A 25732-nucleotide genomic window follows, 5' to 3' on the forward strand; every position below is an offset into this window, starting at 1 on the left:
TCCGTGTCGTTTCGGGGAATGCGTGCGGGGTCAGAGTGAGCGTGCAATGCGTGAGGGGGGCGGGGCGTGGCCGAGTTGCCAATGCGTACAGGGGCCGGGGCGAGAGGCCAATCCGTGTGGGGGCGGAGCCTGGGCGAGCGGCCAATCCGTGCGGGGGGCGGAGCCGAGCGGCCAATCCGTGCGGGGGGCGGAGCCGAGGCAAGCGGCCAATGAGACGCTTGTCGCGGTAAGGACAGAATTTTGGAGCAAGACAGACAGACAGAATAAGGCTAGCTATATATATATATATATTATAATATATATATATTATATATATATCTATATATATATACATACATAGACAAACACACACACAACACACATATATACCTGCATATATACATACATATATACGAGCGTGCTTGTTAACCAAGTTACTCATCTAGCAAAGCAAGATTTCCCATAGGAAATCATTGGAATGCAGACAATTCGTTCCATAACTTGGTCAATGTCCCATTCCACACATGCACAAATACACACAAACACGCACGCACACATACATATTATGCTCACCTTACCTTCCGTTCCATCGCCGGTCTCCTGGTTCTTGCAGTTCGCCGGTACAGGACTTTTTCAGTCCGGGTCCGCCCAGTCCTAGTCCTGACCCAAACTCTGCAGCCTTGTATATGCCTGGGAGGCGGTTTTGTTTGAGACCAACAGCCAGTAGGTGTAGTGTGGTTTAATTATGGACTATGAAACAAGTGTGAAGCCGGCCTTACACATGAACGTTCAACCGTAGTCTGGCTTCTCCAACAGTCGGCAATAATCAGAAAAAGCCACGAATACAAAGCATGGACGGGCTCATTGCCCAGAGCAAGAGCTGTTCAATCATGCATTTCTCCTTCCAGTATCATTCCCTTTATTAAGATTTTGTGTAACAATTTTTCAGTTCAACCATGCACTATGCTTAATCTTAATCCTAAACATGTTTTCTTAATCCTAAAAATGTTCTCTAGTGGGAGGTAAGCATTTTACTGTATATAACACTTAAGCTACTTGCATATCTTTTAGTTTCTGCAAAAGGCTTCCATCTTGAGCCCCCAAAAAAAGAAACCAAAGCAAGTTTTAGATGGAAAATGGAAACAGCTAGCTAGTGTCAAAATGCTCTTTAATGGCCCTTACCTCATGCGGGCGTCACACGATACGATCTATCGTGCGAACGTACCTGCCCCCCGTCGTTTGTGTGTCACGGGCAATTAGTTGCCCGTGGCGCACAAAGTCGTTAAACCCCCGTCATGCGCACTTACCTGCTGAGTGACGTCGCTGTGGGTGGCGAACCTCCACTTCCTGAAGGGTGTGTGTGGGACGTTCGGCGTCACAGCGGCGTCACACAGCGGCCGCATAATAGAAGCGAAAGGGCGGAGACGAGCAGGACGTAAACATCCCATCCCAGCATCAGCCCCTCTGTCCCCAGCATCAGCCCCTCTGTCCCCAGCATCAGCCCCTCTGTCCCCAGCATCAGCCCCTCTGTCCCCAGCATCAGCCCCTCTGTCCCCAGCATCAGCCCCTCTGTCCCCAGCATCAGCCCCTCTGTCCCCAGCATCAGCCCCTCTGTCCCCAGCATCAGCCTCTCTGTCCCCAGCATCAGCCTCTCTGTCCCCAGCATCAGCCTCTCTGTCCCCAGCATCAGCCTCTCTGTCCCCAGCATCAGCCTTTTCTGTCCCTAGCATCAGCCTTTTCTGTCCCTAGCATCAGCCTCTCTGTCCCCAGCATCAGCCTCTCTGTCCCCAGCATCAGCCTCTCTCCTCCCAGCATCAGCCTTTTCTGTCCCTAGCATCAGCCTCTCTCCTCCCAGCCTCCCCCAGCCTCAGCCTCCCCCAGCATCAGCCTCTCTCCTCCCAGCCTACCCCAGCCTTAGCCTCCCCCAGTATCAGCCTCTCTCCTCCCAGCATCAGCCTCTCTCCTCCCAGCATCAGCCTTTTCTGTCCCCAGCATCAGCCTCTCTCCTCCAAGCCTACCCCAGCCTCAGCCTCCCCCAGCATCAGCCTCTCTCTTCCCAGCATCAGCCTCTCTCCTCCCAGCCTACCCCAGCCTCAGCCTCCCCCAGCATCAGCCTCTCTCCTCCCAGCATCAGCCTCTCTACTCCCAGCCTACCCCAGCCTCAGCCTCCCCCAGCATCAGCCTCTCTCCTCCCAGCATCAGCCTTTTCGGTCCCCAGCATCAGCCTCTCTCCTCCCAGCCTACCCCAGCCTCAGCCTTCCCCAGCATCAGCCTCTCTTCTCTCAGCCTCCTCCAGCACGCCGTGCTCCTCTGCCGACACTCACAGATCCGATCGCATATACACACACACACACACCCGATCGCATACACTCACACACACCCGATCGCATACACTCACACACACCCGATCGCATACACTCACACACACCCGATCGCATACACTCACACACACCCGATCGCATACACTCACGCACACACACATTGACGATATTGCACATACGCGCTCACACTCACAACATCCGGAGATACCACATGCTTCTGGCCATGTGATCCTCCGGCAGGTCCTGGAAGCTCACAGCACAGTATCGCCGCCGAGAAGCAAGCGATATCCCAGGATGTTGTGAGTATGTGGATGCGATGTGATGTGTGTGTGAGGTGTGTGAGAGAGTGAGTGTGATCTGATGTGTGTGTGCCGTTATGTGCGTGCGTGTGTGTATGTTCCGCCGCTGCAGGACCTTGATGCGCTGGTAACCATGCTAGCATGGTTACCAGCGTATCTCGTCCCCCGCTCGCACGGGAGCCCACACCAACATACGCTTGCCAGCCCCAGCAATGCGAGGGTATGTGTCGGCTGGGTTTGCGGCATACGCTGATGTGGGCTCCCGGGGGTACAGTACTCACCTGGGAGTCGTGGCTCCGTGACCGTGTCCGTTCGGGGAATGCGTGGGGGGGCGGGGCCAGAGGTAGCGTGCATTGCGTGAGGGGGGCGGGGCGTGGCCGAGTTGCCAATGCCTGCAGGGTGCCGGGGCGAGAGGCCAATCTGTGTGTGGGGGGGGGGGCGGAGCCTGGGCGAGCGGCCAGCCAATGCGTGTGGGGGCGCAGCATGGGCGAGCGGCCAATCCGTGCGGGGGGGCGGGGCCATAGCGAGCCCAGCGGCCAATCAGCTTTGTGTCACCGTAAGGACACAATTTTGGAGCACGACAGACAGACAGACTAAGGCAATTAGAGATTATATATATACATATACAGTTAGGTCCAGAAATATTTGGACAGTGACACAAGTTTTGTTATTTTAGCTGTATACAAAAACATGTTCAGAAATACAATTATATATATAATATGGGCTGAAAGTGCACACTCCCAGCTGCAATATGAGAGTTTTCACATCCAAATCGGAGAAAGGGTTTAGGAATCATAGCTCTGTAATGCATAGCCTCCTCTTTTTCAAGGGACCAAAAGTAATTGGACAAGGGACTCTAAGGGCTGCAATGAACTCTGAAGGCGTCTCCCTCGTGAACCTGTAATCAATGAAGTAGTTAAAAGGTCTGGGGTTGATTACAGGTGTGTGGTTTTGCATTTGGAAGCGGTTGCTGTGACCAGACAACATGCGGTCTAAGGAACTCTCAATTGAGGTGAAGCAGAACATCCTAAGGCTGAAAAAAAAGAAAAAATCCATCAGAGAGATAGCAGACATGATTGGAGTAGCAAAATCAACAGTCGGGTACATTCTGAGAAAAAAGGAATTGACTGGTGAGCTTGGGAACGCTAAAAGGCCTGGGCGTCCACGGATGACAACAGTGGTGGATGATCGCCGCATACTTTCTTTGGTGAAGAAGAACCCATTCACAACATCAACTGAAGTCCAGAACACTCTCAGTGAAGTAGGTGTATCTGTCTCTAAGTCAACAGTAAAGAGAAGACTCCATGAAAGTAAATACAAAGGGTTCACATCTAGATGCAAACCATTCATCAATTCCAAAAATAGACAGGCCAGAGTTAAATTTGCTGAGAAACACCTCATGAAGCCAGCTCAGTTCTGGAAAAGTATTCTATGGACAGATGAGACAAAGATCAACCTGTACCAGAATGATGGGAAGAAAAAAGTTTGGAGAAGAAAGGGAATGGCACATGATCCAAGGCACACCACATCCTCTGTAAAACATGGTGGAGGCAACGTGATGGCATGGGCATGTATGGCTTTCAATGGCACTGGGTCACTTGTGTTTATTGATGACATAACAGCAGACAAGAGTAGCCGGATGAATTCTGAAGTGTACCGGGATATACTTTCAGCCCAGATTCAGCCAAATGCCGCAAAGTTGATCGGACGGTGCTTCATAGTACAGATGGACAATGACCCCAAGCATACAGCCAAAGCTACCCAGGAGTTCATGAGTGCAAAAAAGTGGAACATTCTGCAATGGCCAAGTCAATCACCAGATCTTAACCCAATTGAGCATGCATTTCACTTGCTCAAATCCAGACTTAAGACGGAAAGACCCACAAACAAGCAAGACCTGAAGGCTGCGACTGTAAAGGCCTGGCAAAGCATTAAGGAGGAGGAAACCCAGCGTTTGGTGATGTCCATGGGTTCCAGACTTAAGGCAGTGATTGCTTCCAAAGGATTCGCAACAAAATATTGAAAATAAAAATATTTTGTTTGGGTTTGGTTTATTTGTCCAATTACTTTTGACCTCCTAAAATGTGGAGTGTTTGTAAAGAAATGTGTACAATTCCTACAATTTCTATCAGATATTTTTGTTCAAACCTTCAAATTAAACGTTACAATCTGCACTTGAATTCTGTTGTAGAGGTTTCATTTCAAATCCAATGTGGTGGCATGCAGAGCCCAACTCGCGAAAATTGTGTCACTGTCCAAATATTTCTGGACCTAACTGTATACATACACATATACATATATATACATATATATACTAGAAGGTGGCCAGATTCTACGCATCGGGTATTCTAGAATTTACGTATTGTGTAGTTAATGTATGATTTTTGTTATATATATATATATATATGTTGTTGTGTGTAGTTACCAAGTGTTTGTGTAGGACGCTGTACATGTTCTGGGTGTTGTCTGGGTGTGGCGGGGGGCGATAGCGGTGTTGTTTGTGTGTTGCGTTGTTTGTGTTGCGTTGTTTGTGGAGCGCTGTGTGTCTGTAGCGTTGTGTGTGTTGCGCGGTTTGTGTGGGTGTGGGGTGTGCGTGTTTTGGTGGGAGGTATGTTTTGTGCAATGTGTGTGTTGTGCGGTATGTGCGTATATTTGTGTGTGCGTCGTTGTCTGTGTGTGTGGGTGTCTGTGTAGGGCGGTGTTTGTGGTTCCCAGTGTGTGTGTGGTGTGTTGTGCAGTGCATGTGTGGCGGTGTGTGGCGGTGTGTGTGTGTGTTTTGGGGTGAGGTGTGCACCCCCCATCGTGCTCCATCCCCCATTCTGCGCACTCCTCATCGTGCTCCATCCCCCATGCTGCGCACCCCCCCATCGTGCTCCATCCCCCATGCTGCGCACCCCCCATCGTGCTCCATCCCCCATGCTGCGCACCCCCCATCGTGCTCCATCCCGCATGCTGCGCATTCCCCATCGTGCTCCATCCACCATGCTGCGCACTCCAAAACGTGCTCCATCCCCCATGCTGCGCACTCCCAAACGTGCTCCATCCCCCATGCTGCGCACTCCCCATCGTGCTCCATCCCCCATGCTGCGCACTCCCCATCGTGCTCCATCCCCCATGCTGCGCACCCCCCATCATGCTCCATCCCCCATGCTGCGCACCCCCCATCGTGCTCCATCCCCCATGCTGCGCACTCCCTATCACGCTCCATCCCCCATGCTGTGCACAGTATACACACACACATGTGATCGCATACACTCACACCCCACTTCTGCCTGTGCCCTCCGGTGGGCGGTCCCAGCAGCTGTACTGCACGCAGTGCTCCTCTGCCTTCTGCCGACACGCACACACCCGATCGCATACACGCACACACCCGATCGCATACACGCACACACCCGATCGCATACACGCACACACACATTGACGATATTGCACATACGTGCTCACACTCACAACATCCGGAGATACCACATGCTTCTGGCCATGTGATCTTCTGGCAGGTCCTGGAAGGTCACTGCACGCACAGTATCGCCGCAGAGAAGCAAGCAATATCACTGGAAGTTGTGAGTGTGTGGATGCGATCTGATGTGTGTGTGAGGTGTGTGTGAGAGTGAGTGAGTGTGATCTGATGTGTGTGTGTGTGTCTGTTATGTGTGTGCGTTCCGTCGCTGCAGGACCTTGATGCGCTCACCTGGGAGCCGGTGTACGCTGGTAACCATGCTACACAACATTACTCGATGCGTACCATGGTTACCAGCGTACCCCGCCCCCCGGGAGCCCACACCAGCGTACGCCGGCAACCCCAGCAATGCGAGGGTATGTGTCGGCTGGGTTGCCGGCGTACGCTGATGTGGGCTCCCGGGGGTACAGCACTCACCTGGCAGTCGGTGCTCCGTGTCGTTTCGGGGAATGCGTGCGGGGTCAGAGTGAGCGTGCAATGCGTGAGGGGGGCGGGGCGTGGCCGAGTTGCCAATGCGTACAGGGGCCGGGGCGAGAGGCCAATCCGTGTGGGGGCGGAGCCTGGGCGAGCGGCCAATCCGTGCGGGGGGCGGAGCCGAGCGGCCAATCCGTGCGGGGGGCGGAGCCGAGGCAAGCGGCCAATGAGACGCTTGTCGCGGTAAGGACAGAATTTTGGAGCAAGACAGACAGACAGAATAAGGCTAGCTATATATATATATATATTATAATATATATATATTATATATATATCTATATATATATACATACATAGACAAACACACACACAACACACATATATACCTGCATATATACATACATATATACGAGCGTGCTTGTTAACCAAGTTACTCATCTAGCAAAGCAAGATTTCCCATAGGAAATCATTGGAATGCAGACAATTCGTTCCATAACTTGGTCAATGTCCCATTCCACACATGCACAAAACATGCACAAATACACACAAACACGCACGCACACATACATATTATGCTCACCTTACCTTCCGTTCCATCGCCGGTCTCCTGGTTCTTGCAGTTCGCCGGTACAGGACTTTTTCAGTCCGGGTCCGCCCAGTCCTAGTCCTGACCCAAACTCTGCAGCCTTGTATATGCCTGGGAGGCGGTTTTGTTTGAGACCAACAGCCAGTAGGTGTAGTGTGGTTTAATTATGGACTATGAAACAAGTGTGAAGCCGGCCTTACACATGAACGTTCAACCGTAGTCTGGCTTCTCCAACAGTCGGCAATAATCAGAAAAAGCCACGAATACAAAGCATGGACGGGCTCATTGCCCAGAGCAAGAGCTGTTCAATCATGCATTTCTCCTTCCAGTATCATTCCCTTTATTAAGATTTTGTGTAACAATTTTTCAGTTCAACCATGCACTATGCTTAATCTTAATCCTAAACATGTTTTCTTAATCCTAAAAATGTTCTCTAGTGGGAGGTAAGCATTTTACTGTATATAACACTTAAGCTACTTGCATATCTTTTAGTTTCTGCAAAAGGCTTCCATCTTGAGCCCCCAAAAAAAGAAACCAAAGCAAGTTTTAGATGGAAAATGGAAACAGCTAGCTAGTGTCAAAATGCTCTTTAATGGCCCTTACCTCATGCGGGCGTCACACGATACGATCTATCGTGCGAACGTACCTGCCCCCCGTCGTTTGTGTGTCACGGGCAATTAGTTGCCCGTGGCGCACAAAGTCGTTAAACCCCCGTCATGCGCACTTACCTGCTGAGTGACGTCGCTGTGGGTGGCGAACCTCCACTTCCTGAAGGGTGTGTGTGGGACGTTCGGCGTCACAGCGGCGTCACACAGCGGCCGCATAATTGAAGCGAAAGGGCGGAGACGAGCAGGACGTAAACATCCCACCCACCTCCTTCCTTCCTCATTGCCAGCAGCCGCAGGTAAGCTGCAGTTCATCGTTCCTGGGGTGTCACACGGAGCGATGTGTGCTGCCCCGGGAACGATGAACAGGACATTCGATTTTTAGAATATGAGCGACGTGTCAACGATGAACGAGAAGGTGAGTATTTCTGATCGTTCATAGCTGTCACACGCTACGATATCACTAACGATGCCGGATGTGCATCACTTACGACGTGACCCCGCCTACATCACGTTAGATATATCGTCTCGTGTGACGCCCACATTAGTGATTAGCAAGAAACTTGGAAGAGGAAAAAAAAAAACAAAAAAAAACCCAGAGCAAGTCACAAATTTTACACAATATGATTACTAGCATTGTTTACATATAATTTTGCAGATATAATTAGCAGATGCCTTACCAAAGGTTCTCCAGCTCTTTTGTGAATGCCAACCATGCGGATAGCGTCAACTGGAGCAATCTGATTATTCACTGCATTGATTTCAGGACTTGAAGCGGGAGAGTCGTAGCATTTTGATGCAACTATGTCATGGGCTTCTAAAAGACTCTGAAAGAAGAGTAAAGTAAGCAATATCAAATGTTTACAATGTAGCCAAAATAATTGAAGTAGTTTGCCACCTTTTGACACAATTTTTTTGTTTATATGCATTTATTTGGTTTAAAAAAAAAAAAAAAAAACAACAAAAAACCCCATATATATTGTTATGCCCATAGACAATCATCTGGGCGGTCGTCTGCACTGACATGCTAACAAATCATTGCAGAGTAAGCAACTAGTAGGAAATTGTGCAGCTATGGGAAGCTGCCTGTCAGACACAGCCAGACTCCCCACACAGATGGCAGGGACAGTTTATTACGCTTTCTGCCTTCCGAATAACTGTGTATACAGCTTTAGAAGCACGGTCATTCCTCCCTCTTCTGGGCCAAACTCATGTTGTCTCTGGGGGGTGGGGAGGGTACAGGAGCTGCTAAGTCCTAGGAAACCCAGTTAGCTCTGCTGTGTAGACAGAAAGCTGAATTTCCACTTTATCTAGGACTAACATAAGTCCCAGTTTTGGACTACAAGACGCTCTTTCTCAAAAAATTGTACCTGGTGGTGCAGGGGGGGAGGCAGAAGGGTCACAGTACGCAGGCAGGAGCAGGCAAAAGCAGCCTGCAGCAGCAGCTGGGGTTAGGACATGTTCCTGCTATTATAGAGAATGAATATTCACCGCTCACCAAGCCAATCTCATTGCACTGAAGCCGGCTCTGAGAGGTCGACAGGATTATGGGCGTGGGGAGCAGTGAATACTCATAAAGGGAACATGTCATGTCCCCTGTGCACCCAGAACCCCACGAGTAGTTCTGTGCACATATCTATAATCCCTGCCCAACAGTCTCTTCATGTGATAGCATAGATAAACAGACATTTAGAAAAATTATTTTTAAAGACTGTTTATGAGATGCTAATTAGGCCTGTGACTAGCTGCAAGGGCGTTACCTCCCCTGACTAGTCAGCCCACTCAGCATGTTATCACGCCACTGTGGGCGAGACAACCAGATTTAAAACAGCCAGCGTCATTGGCAGCACGGTTCAAGGTAGCACGGGCGCACAGCTTTGTACCCCTCAGCATTCAGCTTCTCTGACACCGGGTGTATGCATCATGGCTTCAAAGAGGCTCACTGTGCAAGATACGAAGTCATCCGCACTACGCCTCTCTCAAGCTGGGACGCATGCACCAAGCTTCATAGTACGCATAACCAGAACTGCGGACGACTTCGGACGCTGCGCAGTGTGCCTCTCTGAAGTCAGGACTCATATACCCACCATCAGAGAAGCTCATTGCTGAGGGGTACAAGTTGAGGGAACACGCAGCTTTGTATCGTGCTGCCGATGATGCTGGCACGTGTTCACCCCAGCCGTCGGCTTCCTGCAGTGGCTGGGGCGATTGTGTGTTCGCTATTAAAGAAAATGAATATTCACTGCTCCTCATGTCAATAGTCAGCACCAGATCTGCATCTCTTGGCAAAACCCCCCCCACAGTTTTCTGCCAGGAGATGCAGGTCTGTGGACTCAGTGACCTCACCTGAAGTGAGGTCACTGAATTTAATGAGGTCACCTAAGGTTACTTTACCTGCGGTCAAAGCTGGGGTACCGGCTGAGACCACAAATAAACTGAGTGACATCATCGCTCAACTCTGTGGCTCAGTCTCTGCTTGAAGCACACAGCGTGCGGACATGTTCTGTGCCTGCGCGCTGTTCCTTCAGTATGTATGTAGCAGAGCTGGAATCGTCGTGGGACTTTGTGTTGAATACATCAGAACTGGGTGTTTGGGGTTAATAAAGATGTGAAAAAGGGTGTTTCTTTTTGTATTTTATTTCAAATAAAGGATTTTTTGGGGGTTTGTGTTTATTTCACTTACAGATTAATAAATGGGGGAGGGGGGTCTCAGACGCCTCCCATTACTAATCTAGGGCTTAGTGGCAGCTGTGAGCTGTCATTAACACCTTATTACCCCAACTGCTACTGCACCAGGGCAGCCAAGATGAGCCAGGTAATGTTTCCGGGATTATCATTTCTAACTTTTTTTTTTTAAATTATTTAAATATATATATATATATATATATATATATATATATATATATTTATATTATATATATATATATATATATATATTTATATTATATATATATATATATATATATATGTATATATATATATATATATATATATATATATATGTATATATATATGTATATATATATGTATATATATATGTATATATATATATATATATATATATATATATATATATATATATATATATATATATATATATATATATATATATATATATATATATATATATATATATATATATATATATATATATATATATATGTTAAATATAGGGACCCCCATACAGCAGTATGAAAAATCATGCTGGGCAAACTCTAGCCCAGGTTGGTCAATAAGACCATTGCACAGACTCAAACTAACAATGTCAAAATAGGAAGACAGGAGTCAAAAAGGTGCCAATAAAGTAAATATAATTGTATTAGTTACACTCATAGATGTGCAAACAGCAAAGGAGAAGATAAAATCACCAAGGGGTGTGAAGATGCATAATCAGGATCAACAAAGTAAATGATAATAAGGAATGGCCAGTTGTAATGACATGAATAAAGCAGAGGGGGGATAACAAGGCAAGCTCAATAGAAAAAATACATATAAAGTGCATGTGCATAGATACATGTAATAGCCTGCTAAGGCACCCCCAATGCATAAATAAGACCTAGCTCAATCCAATAAATATTACAATAAATACAGAATAAAGTGGCCAATGCATGTTAAAGTGGCCAGTGCATGATCCTGAGAAATGCAAGGAAGAGGCTCCCCCATACCCCACCAACGTACGTTTCGCCTATGTGAGCACCGTGCTCAGATTCGGCTTCCTCAGGGAGGGAGAAGGCAGCGCCATGCTCGTTGTAGTCCAGGGGTTTATGTTATGGAGCACGCACATGTTTCCGCGTACGTCACATCCTAGGGTGACGCGCGCACATGTCGGCAGCGTCCCGATAGGGGCGGGCCAGCCGTCGGGCGGCAACGCGCACGCGCGGGAGCAGGGACGCGTCATCCCACTCCCGCGAGAGCGCGGCAACCATAGCAACGGCAAGCACGCCCATAGCAGGAGGAAACAGACATGCCGCGCGTACGGAGGTGAGTGACCATGTGAACATAGGACCAAAGAGGAATACACAAACCAGACAGTGACAATAACAATGTAGAGAATAAAAGAACAATACAAATGGCAGATCCGGTGTCCTCATATGCTTGATTATCGTTAGGTACAACGTATCCAGGGTAGTAAAAGAGGTCCAAGGAAGGGAATGTAATAGTCCAAAGACGGAATACTGGAAAAATGTACATATAAAGCATAAAAGTTAATGGACGCATAAGATGTGTGCGCTATATAGTGCAACAAAACTAAGCATAGCGTATAGAAGAGAGAAAGGGAAAGCACAACAAGAATAAAAAATGGTTAAAAAGTAGTAGAAGATAAAAAACACACAAACCCTAAAGGATAAAATTAAGGTCAATCCTGGTGATGATGAGATGGAAGATCATACCTGTCAGAGGAACGGGGCGAAACTCATTGTTTCGTTGAGTCCCTTTGGGACCAACGTATCCAGGCGGTGGATCCAGCGAGCCTCACATTGGGCAAGTATCTTTTTGAGGTTACCACCCCTGGACCCGCTGCTCACCATGTCAATGCCCCGCACCTCCAACAATGCAGAATTGCAGTTGTGATGGATCTTGAAGTGCCGAGGCAACGTTTTAAGCAATGTGATGTCCATAACTGATTTCGCTGCCTCAATGTCACGAACATGCTCCCTGACCCTGATGCGGAGCTCACGGGAAGTGAGCCCCACATAGATCAGGGAGCATGGGCACACAGCAAAGTATACCACATGTGTGGATCCACATGTGATATATTTCCTAATTTGGAATGTCTGAGCCCTGTCAGACGAAAAAAACGTCATGCAACGGACCACGTTTCTGCAGGCCACACAGTGGCCACACTTATAGCAGCCCACAGTTGGACCTCTAGAACCAAATGGGTTGCGAACAGGGGGAACATAGTGGCTGGCCACTAAAATGTCCCGCAGATTTTTAGCCCGGCGCGCTGCAACCAGCGGAGCACGCGGTAGGAAGTCCGAGAGCACAGGATCCGATAAAAGCACCGGCCAGTGCTTGCTCAGAATACCTCTCACAGTGCTCCATTCATGGTTGAAGGTACCAATAAAGCGCAATTCGGGCTCTGAGGGACCCTCCCTGGACTTATATGAGAGCAACTGAGGTCTAGGGGTGTTCCTAGCACGAAGGTAACCCCTCTTGATGGCCCGATTGCTGTAGCCTCGGTCCCGGAAACGACACTGGAGATCGGCAGACTGTTGTTCGAAGGCAATGTCTGACGAGCAGATCCGCCTCATCCTGAGGAACTGACCAGTAGGCACGGCTCGGATGGTGGAGGGGGTATGTGCAGAGGAAGCATGCAGCAGTGCGTTGACTGACGTTTCTTTCCTATGGACGTCGGTCTGAATGGTTCGTTCAGAACAGACTGAGATCTTAATGTCCAGAAAGTCAACGCAACTGCTGCTATGCTTATGCGTTAATTTAATGTTAAAGATGTTATTATTAAGTTCCCCCATAAATGTCTCGAGCTGCTCCACAGTGCCTTGCCAAAAAATCAAAATATCGTCGATATACCTTAGCCAGCACTGCACATGGGCGCCAGCCCCCGCACCATCGTCACCAAAACCCATCGTCCTGATTCGTTACTGCCCAGATCTACTAAATTCCCCCCCTTGTCCCTTTGCCCAGCACTGGATATATATTTGTGAGGTTGGTCACTAGTGACTTCAAAAGAATTCCAACAAGAAGGACTAGAGACAACCTCACACACAGACAACGGGCTGCATTAGAGGAACTCCGTTCCTACAAGGATATTGTTATCAAAGCGGCGGACAAGGGGGGCAACGTCGTGATCTGGGCAGTGGACAAGTATGAAAAAGAGGCAATGAGACAACTGAGGGATAGGGAGACCTACACGAGGCTTTCTTGTAACCCCCTTGCTACATATTCCAAAGAACTGACCCGCATTCTGGAGGTGGCACTGGAGAAAGGCATTATAGACCAGAGGATGTGTGACGGACTCTCCAACAAGATACCTAAAATTCCGACTTTGTATTTTATACCAAAAATCCACAAAGATCCCGTCAATCCTCCGGGGCGTCCTATCGTGTCCGGCATCGAGGGGCTGTGTGAACCCATTTGTAAATTAATTGATTTCTATCTTAAACCTTTGGTCGAGACACTCCCCTCGTATGTTAAGGACACGACGGACGTCCTGAACAGGATTGACGGCATCTTTGTGGAAAATGATGTACTGTTGGTTACTGTCGATGTGGAGAGTCTGTACACATGCATCCGACATGCGGACGGTCTGGCAGCGGTCCGTTTCTTCCTGGGGATGGACAGTCGGTGCGGCAGGATGGGGGATTTCATCCTTGAGTTGCTCCACTTTGCCCTTACCCATAATTTTTTTATTTTCAATGATCGGTATTACCTTCAGGGGCGCGGCACTGCGATGGGCGCGGCCTGCGCGCCTTCGTACGCCAACCTCTTTTTAGGATTCTGGGAGAGGTTGGTTTTTGGTGACGATGGTGCGGGGGCTGGCGCCCATGTGCAGTGCTGGCTAAGGTATATCGACGATATTTTGATTTTTTGGCAGGGCACTGTGGAGCAGCTCGAGACATTTATGGGGGAACTTAATAATAACATCTTTAACATTAAATTAACGCATAAGCATAGCAGCAGTTGCGTTGACTTTCTGGACATTAAGATCTCAGTCGGTTCTGAACGAACCATTCAGACCGACGTCCATAGGAAAGAAACGTCAGTCAACGCACTGCTGCATGCTTCCTCTGCACATACCCCCCCACCATCCGAGCCGTGCCTACTGGTCAGTTCCTCAGGATGAGGCGGATCTGCTCGTCGGACATTGCCTTCGAACAACAGTCTGCCGATCTCCAGTGTCGTTTCCGGGACCGAGGCTACAGCAATCGGGCCATCAAGAGGGGTTACCTTCGTGCTAGGAACACCCCTAGACCTCAGTTGCTCTCATATAAGTCCAGGGAGGGTCCCTCAGAGCCCGAATTGCGCTTTATTGGTACCTTCAACCATGAATGGAGCACTGCGAGAGGTATTCTGAGCAAGCACTGGCCGGTGCTTTTATCGGATCCTGTGCTCTCGGACTTCCTACCGCGTGCTCCGCTGGTTGCAGCGCGCCGGGCTAAAAATCTGCGGGACATTTTAGTGGCCAGCCACTATGTTCCCCCTGTTCGCAACCCATTTGGTTCTAGAGGTCCAACTGTGGGCTGCTATAAGTGTGGCCACTGTGTGGCCTGCAGAAACGTGGTCCGTTGCATGACGTTTTTTTCGTCTGACAGGGCTCAGACATTCCAAATTAGGAAATATATCACATGTGGATCCACACATGTGGTATACTATGCTGTGTGCCCATGCTCCCTGATCTATGTGGGGCTCACTTCCCGTGAGCTCCGCATCAGGGTCAGGGAGCATGTTCGTGACATCGAGGCAGCGAAATCAGTTATGGACATCACATTGCTTAAAACGTTGCCTCGGCACTTCAAGATCCATCACAACTGCAATTCTGCATTGTTGGAGGTGCGGGGCATTGACATGGTGAGCAGCGGGTCCAGGGGTGGTAACCTCAAAAAGATACTTGCCCAATGTGAGGCTCGCTGGATCCACCGCCTGGATACGTTGGTCCCAAAGGGACACAACGAAACAATGAGTTTCGCCCCGTTCCTCTGACATGTATGATCTTCCATCTCATCATCACCAGGATTGACCTTAATTTTATCCTTTAGGGTTTGTGTGTTTTTTATCTTCTACTACTTTTTAACCATTTTTTATTCTTGTTGTGCTTTCCCTTTCTCTCTTCTATACGCTATGCTTAGTTTTGTTGCACTATATAGCGCACACATCTTATGCGTCCATTAACTTTTATGCTTTTTATGTACATTTTTCCAGTATTCCGTCTTTGGACTATTACATTCCCTTCCTTGGACCTCTTTTACTACCCTGGATACGTTGTACCTAACGATAATCAAGCATATGAGGACACCGGATCTGCCATTTGTATTGTTCTTTTATTCTCTACATTGTTATAGTCACTGTCTGGTTTGTGTATTCCTCTTTGGTCCTATGTTCACATGGTCACTCACCTCCGTACGCGCGGCATGTCTGTTTCCTCCTGCTATGGGCGTGCTTGCCGTCGCTATGGTTACCGCGCTCTTGCGGGAGTGGGATGACGCGTCCCTGCTCCCGCGCGTGCGCGTTGCCGCCCGACGGCTGGCCCGCCCCTATCGGGACGCTGCCGACATGTGCGCGCGTCACCCTAGGATGTGACGTACGCGGAAACATGTGCGCGCTCCATAACATAAACCTCTGGACTGCAACGAGCATGGCGCTGCCTTCTCCCTCCCTGAGGAAGCCGAATCTGAGCACGGTGCTCACATAGGCGAAACGTACGTTGGTGGGGTATGGGGGAGCCTCTTCCTTGCATTTCTCAGGATCATGCACTGGCCACTTTAACATGCATTGGCCACTTTATTCTGTATTTATTGTAATATTTATTGGATTGAGCTAGGTCTTATTTATGCATTGGGGGTGCCTGAGCAGGCTATTACATGTATCTATGCACATGCACTTTATATGTATTTTTTCTATTGAGCTTGCCTTGTTATCCCCCCTCTGCTTTATTCATGTCATTACAACTGGCCATTCCTTATTATCATTTACTTTGTTGATCCTGATTATGCATCTTCACACCCCTTGGTGATTTTATCTTCTCCTTTGCTGTTTGCACATCTATGAGTGTAACTAATAAAATTATATTTACTTTATTGGCACCTTTTTGACTCCTGTCTTCCTATTTTGACATACATGCATACATACATTTATATATATATATATATATATATATATATATATATATATATATATATATATATATATATATATATATATATATATATATATATAAATATATAAAACAAAAAAAAAAAAACCAAAAATCAAACAGCATGAGGTTCCCCTTATTTTGATACACAGCAAAGAAATGCACTCGGCTGGGGCTGCAGCCGTATGCTTTATCTGTGCTACGCATCAAAATATGGTGGGACTGTAGCAAATTTTTTTTATTTGTTTTTACATCATGATAGGGTCACCCACAGCATCTGTGATTGGTCGAAGTCACACCGTGCCCCCACACTTTTTGACAGCGTGCCTGACTGCAACCAATCCCAGACGCCAGGACTGCCGGTGAGCGGGAGAAGCAGTGCATATCCATGACGTTAATGAGCGGCCCCGGAAGTAGTGTTACAGCTGTGTGAGAGACTGGTAAGTACAACACACCTACTCTAATTTTCCTATCCCTTCTACCACCATTTTAAAGAGCCTGATTGGGGTTCCTATAGACTTCTTTGGGGATCGGCGTCAGGTCAGATATCCGGGATTAAATTCGGGCTTGAACCGGGAATATTTTTTTCTCCAATACGGTTGGACCGGACAATCCACCAACAAAAAAAAAAAAAAAAATGAAATCTGCCTGGTTAGGAGTAGGGTAAAATGGCCTAGTCTCGAACTGGTTAAAAAAAAATTGCAGTTTTTACAGGATCTTTGTTTTTTCTCACTCCATTAATTCAAATCTGCAATGGCAGCTGCAGACTATTAAAGGACAGTTCCATTGCATAAGAGCTGATATGTGGTTCTCGGCAGTGTGCACTACACAATGGATGGCGCTGAACATTGCAACTATTTAAATGTTTGAAATCAGGCAACCACTGTATCAAATAACTAAACTTGGAGGAGGTGCAGTATAGCGGACCCCTTTCTGACCTGATAATTCCCTATTCTGATCTGATAGTCATCACCTATCCTAAGGAGTGGTAATCAATAACCTGTATCTAAACAATAGTATTAAAATAAATAATCTTTAAATTAACTGCATACACAGGTTCTGGAAAATCCATACTTTGGTTTCCATGCTCAGGATCCAAATCTTTGATAGAAATATCTTCCTAGGGGTATAGAGTTCACATCGAATGGCGTGGGGCATTTTAGACAATGCCTTTGATTAGAAGGGCTTCATGAAATAAGTTTATTGAAGAGCATCCCGAAATTCAGAATCTCAGCTGAATTCAAGGGACAACGGTCTTCAAATGTTGTTGTCTCCTGCTGGTGATTGCAAGGAAAAGGACACCCTCCATAACGCTTTATTAAAAATCAATGGGCTGCCTGTGTAATACATGGGTATGCTGGGTACCTCCTCGGAAAGGCGCAAGGACAACAACATGGTAGCATACAATTGTTATGATACTTCCAATCATGGATACGATCAGATCAGTGGTTCCCATTTTACATCTTTGGAAATTTAGACCTTAATGAGATTTCAAGTACACTCTCATTGGAGGCACCACAGTAAACTATTCATACCGCTCAAATTATGAGCTGGAAAGTTATCGATCCATGAAATATTATATTTACCAACACTGGTCCATACATACCTGAAAATGGGGCTCTTTAAGTATTCCAACAAGTTCTTCAACATTTGTATCTTGGTCTGCTAATGGACTAATGTCTTCCAGAATTTCATGCACAAGCTCAACATTATTGTCACCAACAGCCTCTAGCTTCGTGTCTTCTAGGCGCTCGTGAGCCTGCAATAAAAAAAGAAAGTCAAAATATTAAACTGTACACAGAGGGGCAGCGGAGAGTTACCATAGAGTGGAATGTATCAGAATGTACCAACCATATAAGACCAGAACTCACAGTGATAATCACAGACCATGAATATAACATCTTGGAGATTTTATACCAGAAGTAGAAAAAAAAAAATATTCAGTACCTACAAATATCTCACAATGCATTACAAATTGTCACTAACACCCCAGGATATATTTTGGACCAGACAAACCATTTTTAAATTCCATGTTAACCTAATTCATGACCTTGTACATACTGGAACGTCCATGGTCGTGTCCCTGCCTTTGATGCGGGCTCACACGCTGAGCACGCATCTTTCCCTGCACATGTCGGCAGATATGATCAGTCGACATGTGCCTCTAACAGCTGTGGGTGGATTGAAGATTCATCTGTGGCTGAAAACAAAATTTAACATGCGCCAGCGGGGAGTACACCATTTCCTGCTCCCAACTGTGGCCCCCCTCTGTCATGACGAACTTCCTGTGAATGCAGGCTGAGAGCGAGCGTTCATAGGAAGTAGTCACATCTGTTGTACAGGGCCCGGATGTGGCGATTACTGTCTACCGTATGGGGTTTTTTTTTTTGTTTTCCACTGGATCAGCATGTTAGGATAGGTCATGGGGTTGAACTCGATGGACTTAAGTCTACCTTCAACCTTAAACTTTATGAAACGCTGTAACAACAAAACCCAACAAAACTATGGTGGAATTCAACAGAAAAATAAAAAAAATGTTATGGCTCTTGGAAGAAGGTGAGGAAAAAAAACAAAAACACAAACTAAAATTAATGAGAAATTGCAAGGTCCTAGGCTGTAAACCTAGCAGCCGCGGCGGGGGGAGGGGAGCCGGTACTCACACAGGCTAAACAGGTGACAGGGGGAAACAGTGACAGGGAGACGGTACGGCGGGGGAGGGGCGCCGGTACTCACACAGGCCGAAAGGGTGACAAGGGGAAACTGTACAGCGGCTGCGGCAAGGAGAGCGGGAGGGTGGGGAGATTAGCGGCGGCGTGGGAGGTTTCATTGGAGACTGTTGCAGCGGCGGTGGGGTGCCGGTACAGTACTCACACAGGCCGAATGGGTGACAGGGGGAAAATGCAGCACACAGCATATGCTGTGAGCTGCACAAACATGGTGCTGACATCCTCCCTCTGCTGTGATCTGTACAGCCCAGGGGGTGCGTCCATTTCACAGCAGGGAGCTCTCCTGTATTAAGTATAGAGTTGGAGTCCGACCATCAGAGTGAATGGGTGCTGACCATAAAGTGAATGGGTGCTGACATAAAGAAGGTGAGCAACTGTCGTTACTCACAGCAAATCCAAGATGGCAGCCCCCAGTGTTTCAGTAAAACTAGAATTAAATAAAAACTAAACAGTGAATTTAATTTTGTATTAAAAATACTTGATTTCATCATCACTAGTAATACAAAAATAAAAAACGTGACACCCTTCTCTTTAAGCAGTGTACAGAGCTGGGTAGTATCTGCATCTACAAACACGTGCCCCTGTGTCATGAGCAAAGTGAGCTTTGAAGTTTTCCTCCATTAACAACAGGGGTCACGCAACAGAGGACAGTGGGTATAAATACACCCAGCATAACCCACATAGTGATGAATTCCTCACAATGAGTCCAAACACATGGATCTGGCACAGCTAATACCGATGTGCTATATGGAACTCTGGGCCCACAACATGCCTGTATGAAGAAATACTTGGAGGGAGACCACCTCCATGGAAAGACAGAAGAATCTATTTGAGATACATTTTACCTAAGTAAAGTAAATTTGAGAGTAAGGCTATGTTCACACAGGGCTTTTTTGGTAAGTTTTTACTGCGTTTTTTTTAGTTGCAGATTTGCCTTGGTTTTATGCAAATCCATGCTAATAAAAAGCTGCTTTTTACAGTCCCAGCAAAGTCTATGAGATTTCTGAAATCGCATACACACCAGATTTTTTCCTGTTTTGTCAAATACCTGCGTTTTTTCTGCAGATTTCAAAGAACGAGCATGTCAATTCTTTGTGGCATTTTTTCATTGATTCAACCTATTTTGTAGAAAAAAAAGCACCAAAAACTCAGATGACTCAAAGGAGATTTCCTGCCACAAGATCAGGAAAAAAAAAACAACTTGCCAAAAAAGCCCTGTGTGAACATAGCCTTAACCCCTTCAGCCCCCGGGCACTTTCCGTTTTTGCGTTTTTTGCTACCCTTCTTCTGAGAGGCGTAACTTTTTTATTTTTCCATCAATCTTGCCATATGAGGGCTTGTTTTTTGCGGGACGAGTTGTACTTTTAAATGAAACCATAACTTTTACCATATAGTGTACTGGAAAACAGCAAAAAATTCCAAGTGCGGAAAAATTGCAAAAAAAGTGTGATCGTACAATAGTTTTTGGGATATTTTATTCACTGTGTTCACTATATGGTAAAACTGATGTATCTATGTGATGCCTCAGGTCAGTGCGAGTTTGTAGACACCAAACATGTATAGGTTTACTTGTATCTAAGGGGTTAAAACAAATTCACAAGCTTGTCCAAAAAAAAGTGGCACACGTTTTGCGCCATTTTCCAAAACCCGTAGCGGTCTCATTTTTCGGGATCTGAGGCTCAGTGATGGCTTATTTTTTGTGTCTCGACCTGACGTTTTTAACAGTACTATTTTTGCGCAGATGCTACGTTTTGATCGCCTGTTATTGCATTTTGCGCAAAATTTGCGGCGACCAAAAAACGTAATTTTGGCGTTTGGAATTTTTTTTGCCGCTACGCCGTTTACTGATCAGATTCATCGATTTTATATTTTGATAGATCGGGCATTTCTGAACGCGGCGATACCAAATATGTGTATTTTTTTATTTTTTTTAACCCTTTAATTTTCAATGGGGTGAAAGGGGGGTGATTTGAACTTTTAGGTTTTTTTTATTTTTTTAAAATTTTTTAAAACTTTTGTTTTACTTTTTTTTTATTTTACTAGTCCCCCTAGGGGGCTTATAGCGATCAGCAATCCGATCGCTCTGCACTATCTGCAGATCTCATCTACAGAGCTGAGAACTGCAGATTTGCTGCTTTACTTTCAATGCCGGCTGTATTCCGGCATTGAGAGGAAGTGAGTCATGTTAGCTACAGGCGTCATCACATGACCCTGTGCTACCATGGCAACCACCGAAAGTCACGTGATCATGTCACATGACTTCCGGTGGGGGCGGGGTAAGTGACTGTCATGGCGGCGCCCATATACATATCGCTGCCAGATTTTGGCAGCGAAACGTAAGGGGTTAATGGCCGCGGGTGGAAGCACACATGGCACACATGTCAGCTGTTGATAACAGCTGATATGTGCGCGGATCGCCGCCGCCTGCCGCCAGCAGGGGGTGGGGCTTACCGGCACACGATCCATGACGTACCCAGTACGTCATGGGTCGTTAAGGGCCCGTTACACGCTACGATATATCAAACGATATGTCGTCGGGATTACGTCGTTAGTGACGCACATCCGGCGCCGTTTGACATATCGTAGCGTGTGACAGCTATGAACGACTGTGAACGAGCAAAAATACTCACCTTATCGTTGCTCGGTGACACGTTGCTCATTTTCAAAAAAAAAAAAAAAAAATTGAACGTCCTTCTGCACGCCGGTTGTTCATTGTTCCCGGGGCAGCACACGTCGCTCCGTGTGACACCCTGGGAACAATGAACTGCAGCTTACCTGCGTCCCGCCGGCAATGTGGAAGTAAGGTGGTGGGCGGGATGTTTACGTCCCGCTCATCTCCGCCCCTCCGCTTCTATTTGGCGTCCGCTGTGTGACGCCGAACGTCCCTCCCCCATCAGGAAGAGGATGTTCGCCACCCACAGCGAGGTTGTTTGGAAGGTAAGTACGTGTGACGGGGGTTACGACTTTGTGCGACACGGGCAACAAATTTCCCGTATCGCACAAACGATGAGGGCGGGTGCGATTGCAAATGCGAACGTACGATAAATCGTCCCTTGTAAAGCGGCCTTTAAGGACGAAACCAATTTTGTACTTAATAGCTAGGCCATTTTTTGTAATTTTGACCAGTGTCACTTTATGAGGTTATAACTAACACTTCAGCAGATCGCGATGATTCTCAGATTGTTTTTTTGTGACATATTGTAGTTCAGGATAGTTATAAATTTAGGACAATATTTTTTTGCTTTTATTTGTGAAAAAACAAAAATCAGAAATTTGACGAAAATGTCATAATTTTCTGCCCTTAAACCAGAGAGTTCTGGGACACAAAATAGTTAATAAATAACATTTCCCATATGTCTACTTTACATCAGAGCAATTTTTGAAACAAAACTTTTTGGGGTTAGGAAGTTAGAAGGGTTCAAAGTTCATCAGCAATTTTCCATTTTTTCAACAAAATTTACAAACCATTTTTTTTAGGGACCACATCATATTTGAAGTGACTTTGAGAGGCCGAGGTGACAGAAAATTCCAAAAGTGACATCATTCTAAAAACTGTACCCCTCACACTGCTCAAAACCACATCCAAGAAGTTTATTAACCCATCAGGTGCTTCACCGGACCTAAAGCGATGTGGCATGAAAAAACCCAAAAATGATCATTTTACCTAAAAATGTTGCTCTCCCCAATTTATTCACTTTTAGAAGAATTAACACAACAATATGGGCCCCGAAATATGTTACCCAATTTCTTCTGAGCGCCGATAACCCTACCTCACATGTGGTCAGAAACCTCTGTTTGGACAAATGGGAGGACTCTGAACAGAAGGAGCAATATTTGAATTTTGGAAAGCAAATTTGGCTGAAATAGATTGCGGGCATCATGTTGCATTTGCTGGGCTCCTAAGATACCCAAACAGCAGAAACCTCGCACAAGGAATCTAGACCCCCCAAGGATTTTATCTAGGGGTATAGTGAGCATTTTGAACACACAGGTACTTCACAGAAATTGGTAACATTAGGCCATCCTATTGAATTTTTTTTTTTTTTTTCACACAAAAATGTTCCTTTAGCACCAGATTTCTCACTTTTCCAAGAGGAAACACCAAAAAAGTGGACCCCACAGTTTGTTTTCCAATTCCTTATGAGCGCAGGGATACTCCACATGTGGCAATAACCTCTGTTTGAAGAAACTATAGGGCTCAGAACGAAAGGAGCAAAATTTGAATTTCGGAAAAGTTGAAATAACTTGTGAGCACCATGTCACATTTGCAGCACCCATAAGATACTTAGACATCAGAGACCCCCACAAATGACCTCATTTTGGAAATTAGACCAGTCAAGTATTTTATTCAGGGATATAGTGAGCATTTTGAATCCACAGGTACTTCACAAAAATGTTGCTGCAGTACCAAATTTCTCACTTTTAGATTACGTGCCCACGATCCAGCGACACCGCATCTAGTACACAGTGCCAGCCCTCCTGCGGAGTTGTGAGTGTAGTCCATGAGAGAATGTAACTGCCTGTACCCATAAGCAGGGTTCAGACTGCTGAGGACATTAGTTCTATTCTCCCTGCGGAGAACAAGCTTGTCTCCAGCTGCAAAATTGACATGCTGAGGCTCAGGAAGCCGCGCTGCAGGTCATCTTATGCTGCAGAGAAAAGAAGCACAGTGGGTTGGAGAGTTCTAAAAATCCTTCCACTGCACTTGTACTGCACAACGCAACGTTATGGACGCAGCGAAAACACTCCGCATCCAAAACACTGCAAACCCTGATCGTGGGCACATAGCCTAAGAAGCTAGAATGGATGGATGTCAAACACATATATAAAATGCCCCACCCCCTGCATATTCTAAGCTGGCACACTTTAGTGACTTTCATGTGGCACTAAAGGGTGTTCAGCCTTGTATTTAGCCTAATAAAAAAAATAAATAAATGATGTGGGGTCCCCCCCCCCCATTTTTGATAGCCAACAAGGGTGAAGCAGACGTTTGCAGCCTGCAAACCCGAGTAAGCAGCTTCCCCTTGTCTGGCAATCCAAAATGGAAGGCACCCCAGGCTGTTTTTTATTTTTTTTTTAAATTATTCATAAATTAAAAAAAAAAAACAAGCAAAAAAAAGCGTGGGCTCCTCCCCAAATTGGATTACCAGTTAAGGTAAAGCTGACGCTTCGCAACAGCTCATTCTGTTGCCCTGGTGCGGTGGCAAACAGGGTAATATAAGGGGTTGATACTAGCTGCAAGGTCACCTAGCATGAAGCCCAACGGTTAGTAATGACACGGCATCTATCAGATAACAGACATCACTAACTGTCAGTAGTAAAAATAGTAAAAAAAATACCAAAAAATGTTATTTGAAAGAAAAAAAAAACCCACCCCATCACATTCCCTATTTCACCAATTTATTGAGAAGAAAAAAATCCAATCGAAGGCAGACTGAACTGCAGTAACCTCATTCCAGAATATGGAGGGAATGCTCAGGGAACGCATCCCCCATTTTCTAGAAGTGCAGACCCTCCATGTGAGGAGTGTGGGTACTGCACCCACTCTCCCTGGGTCCACAGCAAACCAGTATGAGCGGCAGTGAGCTCTGCGTCTCGCTGAACGCAGGAAACTGGCTGACATCTGCTTTGCCCATGCGACCATCTTTTGTGAAGGAAGAAGAGGGATCATGGGAGATCGACGCTGCAACTGGTAACAGGGACACCGGGGGTGTTAAAGGGGCTGACCTGGCTAGAACTGAGGTGGAGATTTCTGTTTCAAGTGACATGTCACATGCAACAGAAATCAGTGGAGGAGGATGAATGTGGCTGGTGTGGAAGACTGAGAGATGGTTGGGGGGGGGGGGCATTTTGGAGACACTGAGGGACCGGGGAAGGAGATTTAGCTCCCATCTGACACGTTTGATCATGCCAGGTGGGAGATAAGTCATTTTTTACTGGCGCCACCATTTACTGTAACGTGATCATCTTTATACGGTGTATACCGATGATCACGTGGCTGGGGACCGGAAAAAAATATCTGGAGTCGTAATCTCCAGGGTCTCTGCTACCCCTGGTTGCTGAAACCCCGGAGATTTTCCGACACGGGGGGGGGGGCACTAATCACTTTTTTCTTTCCGCCGTCTTAAATAGCAGATCAGAATAAGTACCCTTTGCTACCGCCGTTTTAATTTGTACGGCCGTCGTAAAGTGGATAAAGTAAAATATGATAACCATGCTGCAAAACCAATTGTAATTCAATAAAGAAAGCAAAATATTTTGGCATTAATAGCTTATTGTACTTAGACCGAAGTCACAGTATTTACCGGTTTGTGCTTTGTATGTGAAATGCTTCCCACCGCACAGATTTATGTATGAAATGATTCATCTTAGGAGGGCGGTGATACAATGGGAACACTTTATCCGCAGCAGGTGGTCATCTTTTGCCTTACACGATAAAAATCTAAATATTGCTCAATCTTATACAATTTAGAGAAATTCCTCTGTGTATTGAAGCGTTAGCTCATACAGGCGAGATATAATGTTCAGAAAAA

At 46.4% G+C, this 25732-nt stretch overlaps 1 protein-coding gene across 2 annotated transcripts in view; it reads right to left on the minus strand.

Annotated features, from left to right (window-relative positions):
- Positions 1 to 25732, minus strand: part of PALS2 (protein associated with LIN7 2, MAGUK p55 family member) — a 257887-nt gene that overhangs the window by 133927 nt on the left and 98228 nt on the right. For both annotated transcript variants that reach the window (XM_075315355.1, XM_075315354.1), the window contains exons 3-4: positions 18080 to 18232; positions 8342 to 8488 (exon numbers count right to left, since the gene is read on the minus strand). In XM_075315355.1, coding sequence (XP_075171470.1) covers positions 8342 to 8488; positions 18080 to 18232 — 300 coding nt within the window. The remainder of the gene's footprint in view (positions 1 to 8341; positions 8489 to 18079; positions 18233 to 25732) is intronic.

Source organism: Anomaloglossus baeobatrachus, chromosome 6 (genome assembly GCF_048569485.1).
Source record: "Anomaloglossus baeobatrachus isolate aAnoBae1 chromosome 6, aAnoBae1.hap1, whole genome shotgun sequence".
Taxonomy (NCBI): domain Eukaryota; kingdom Metazoa; phylum Chordata; class Amphibia; order Anura; family Aromobatidae; genus Anomaloglossus; species Anomaloglossus baeobatrachus.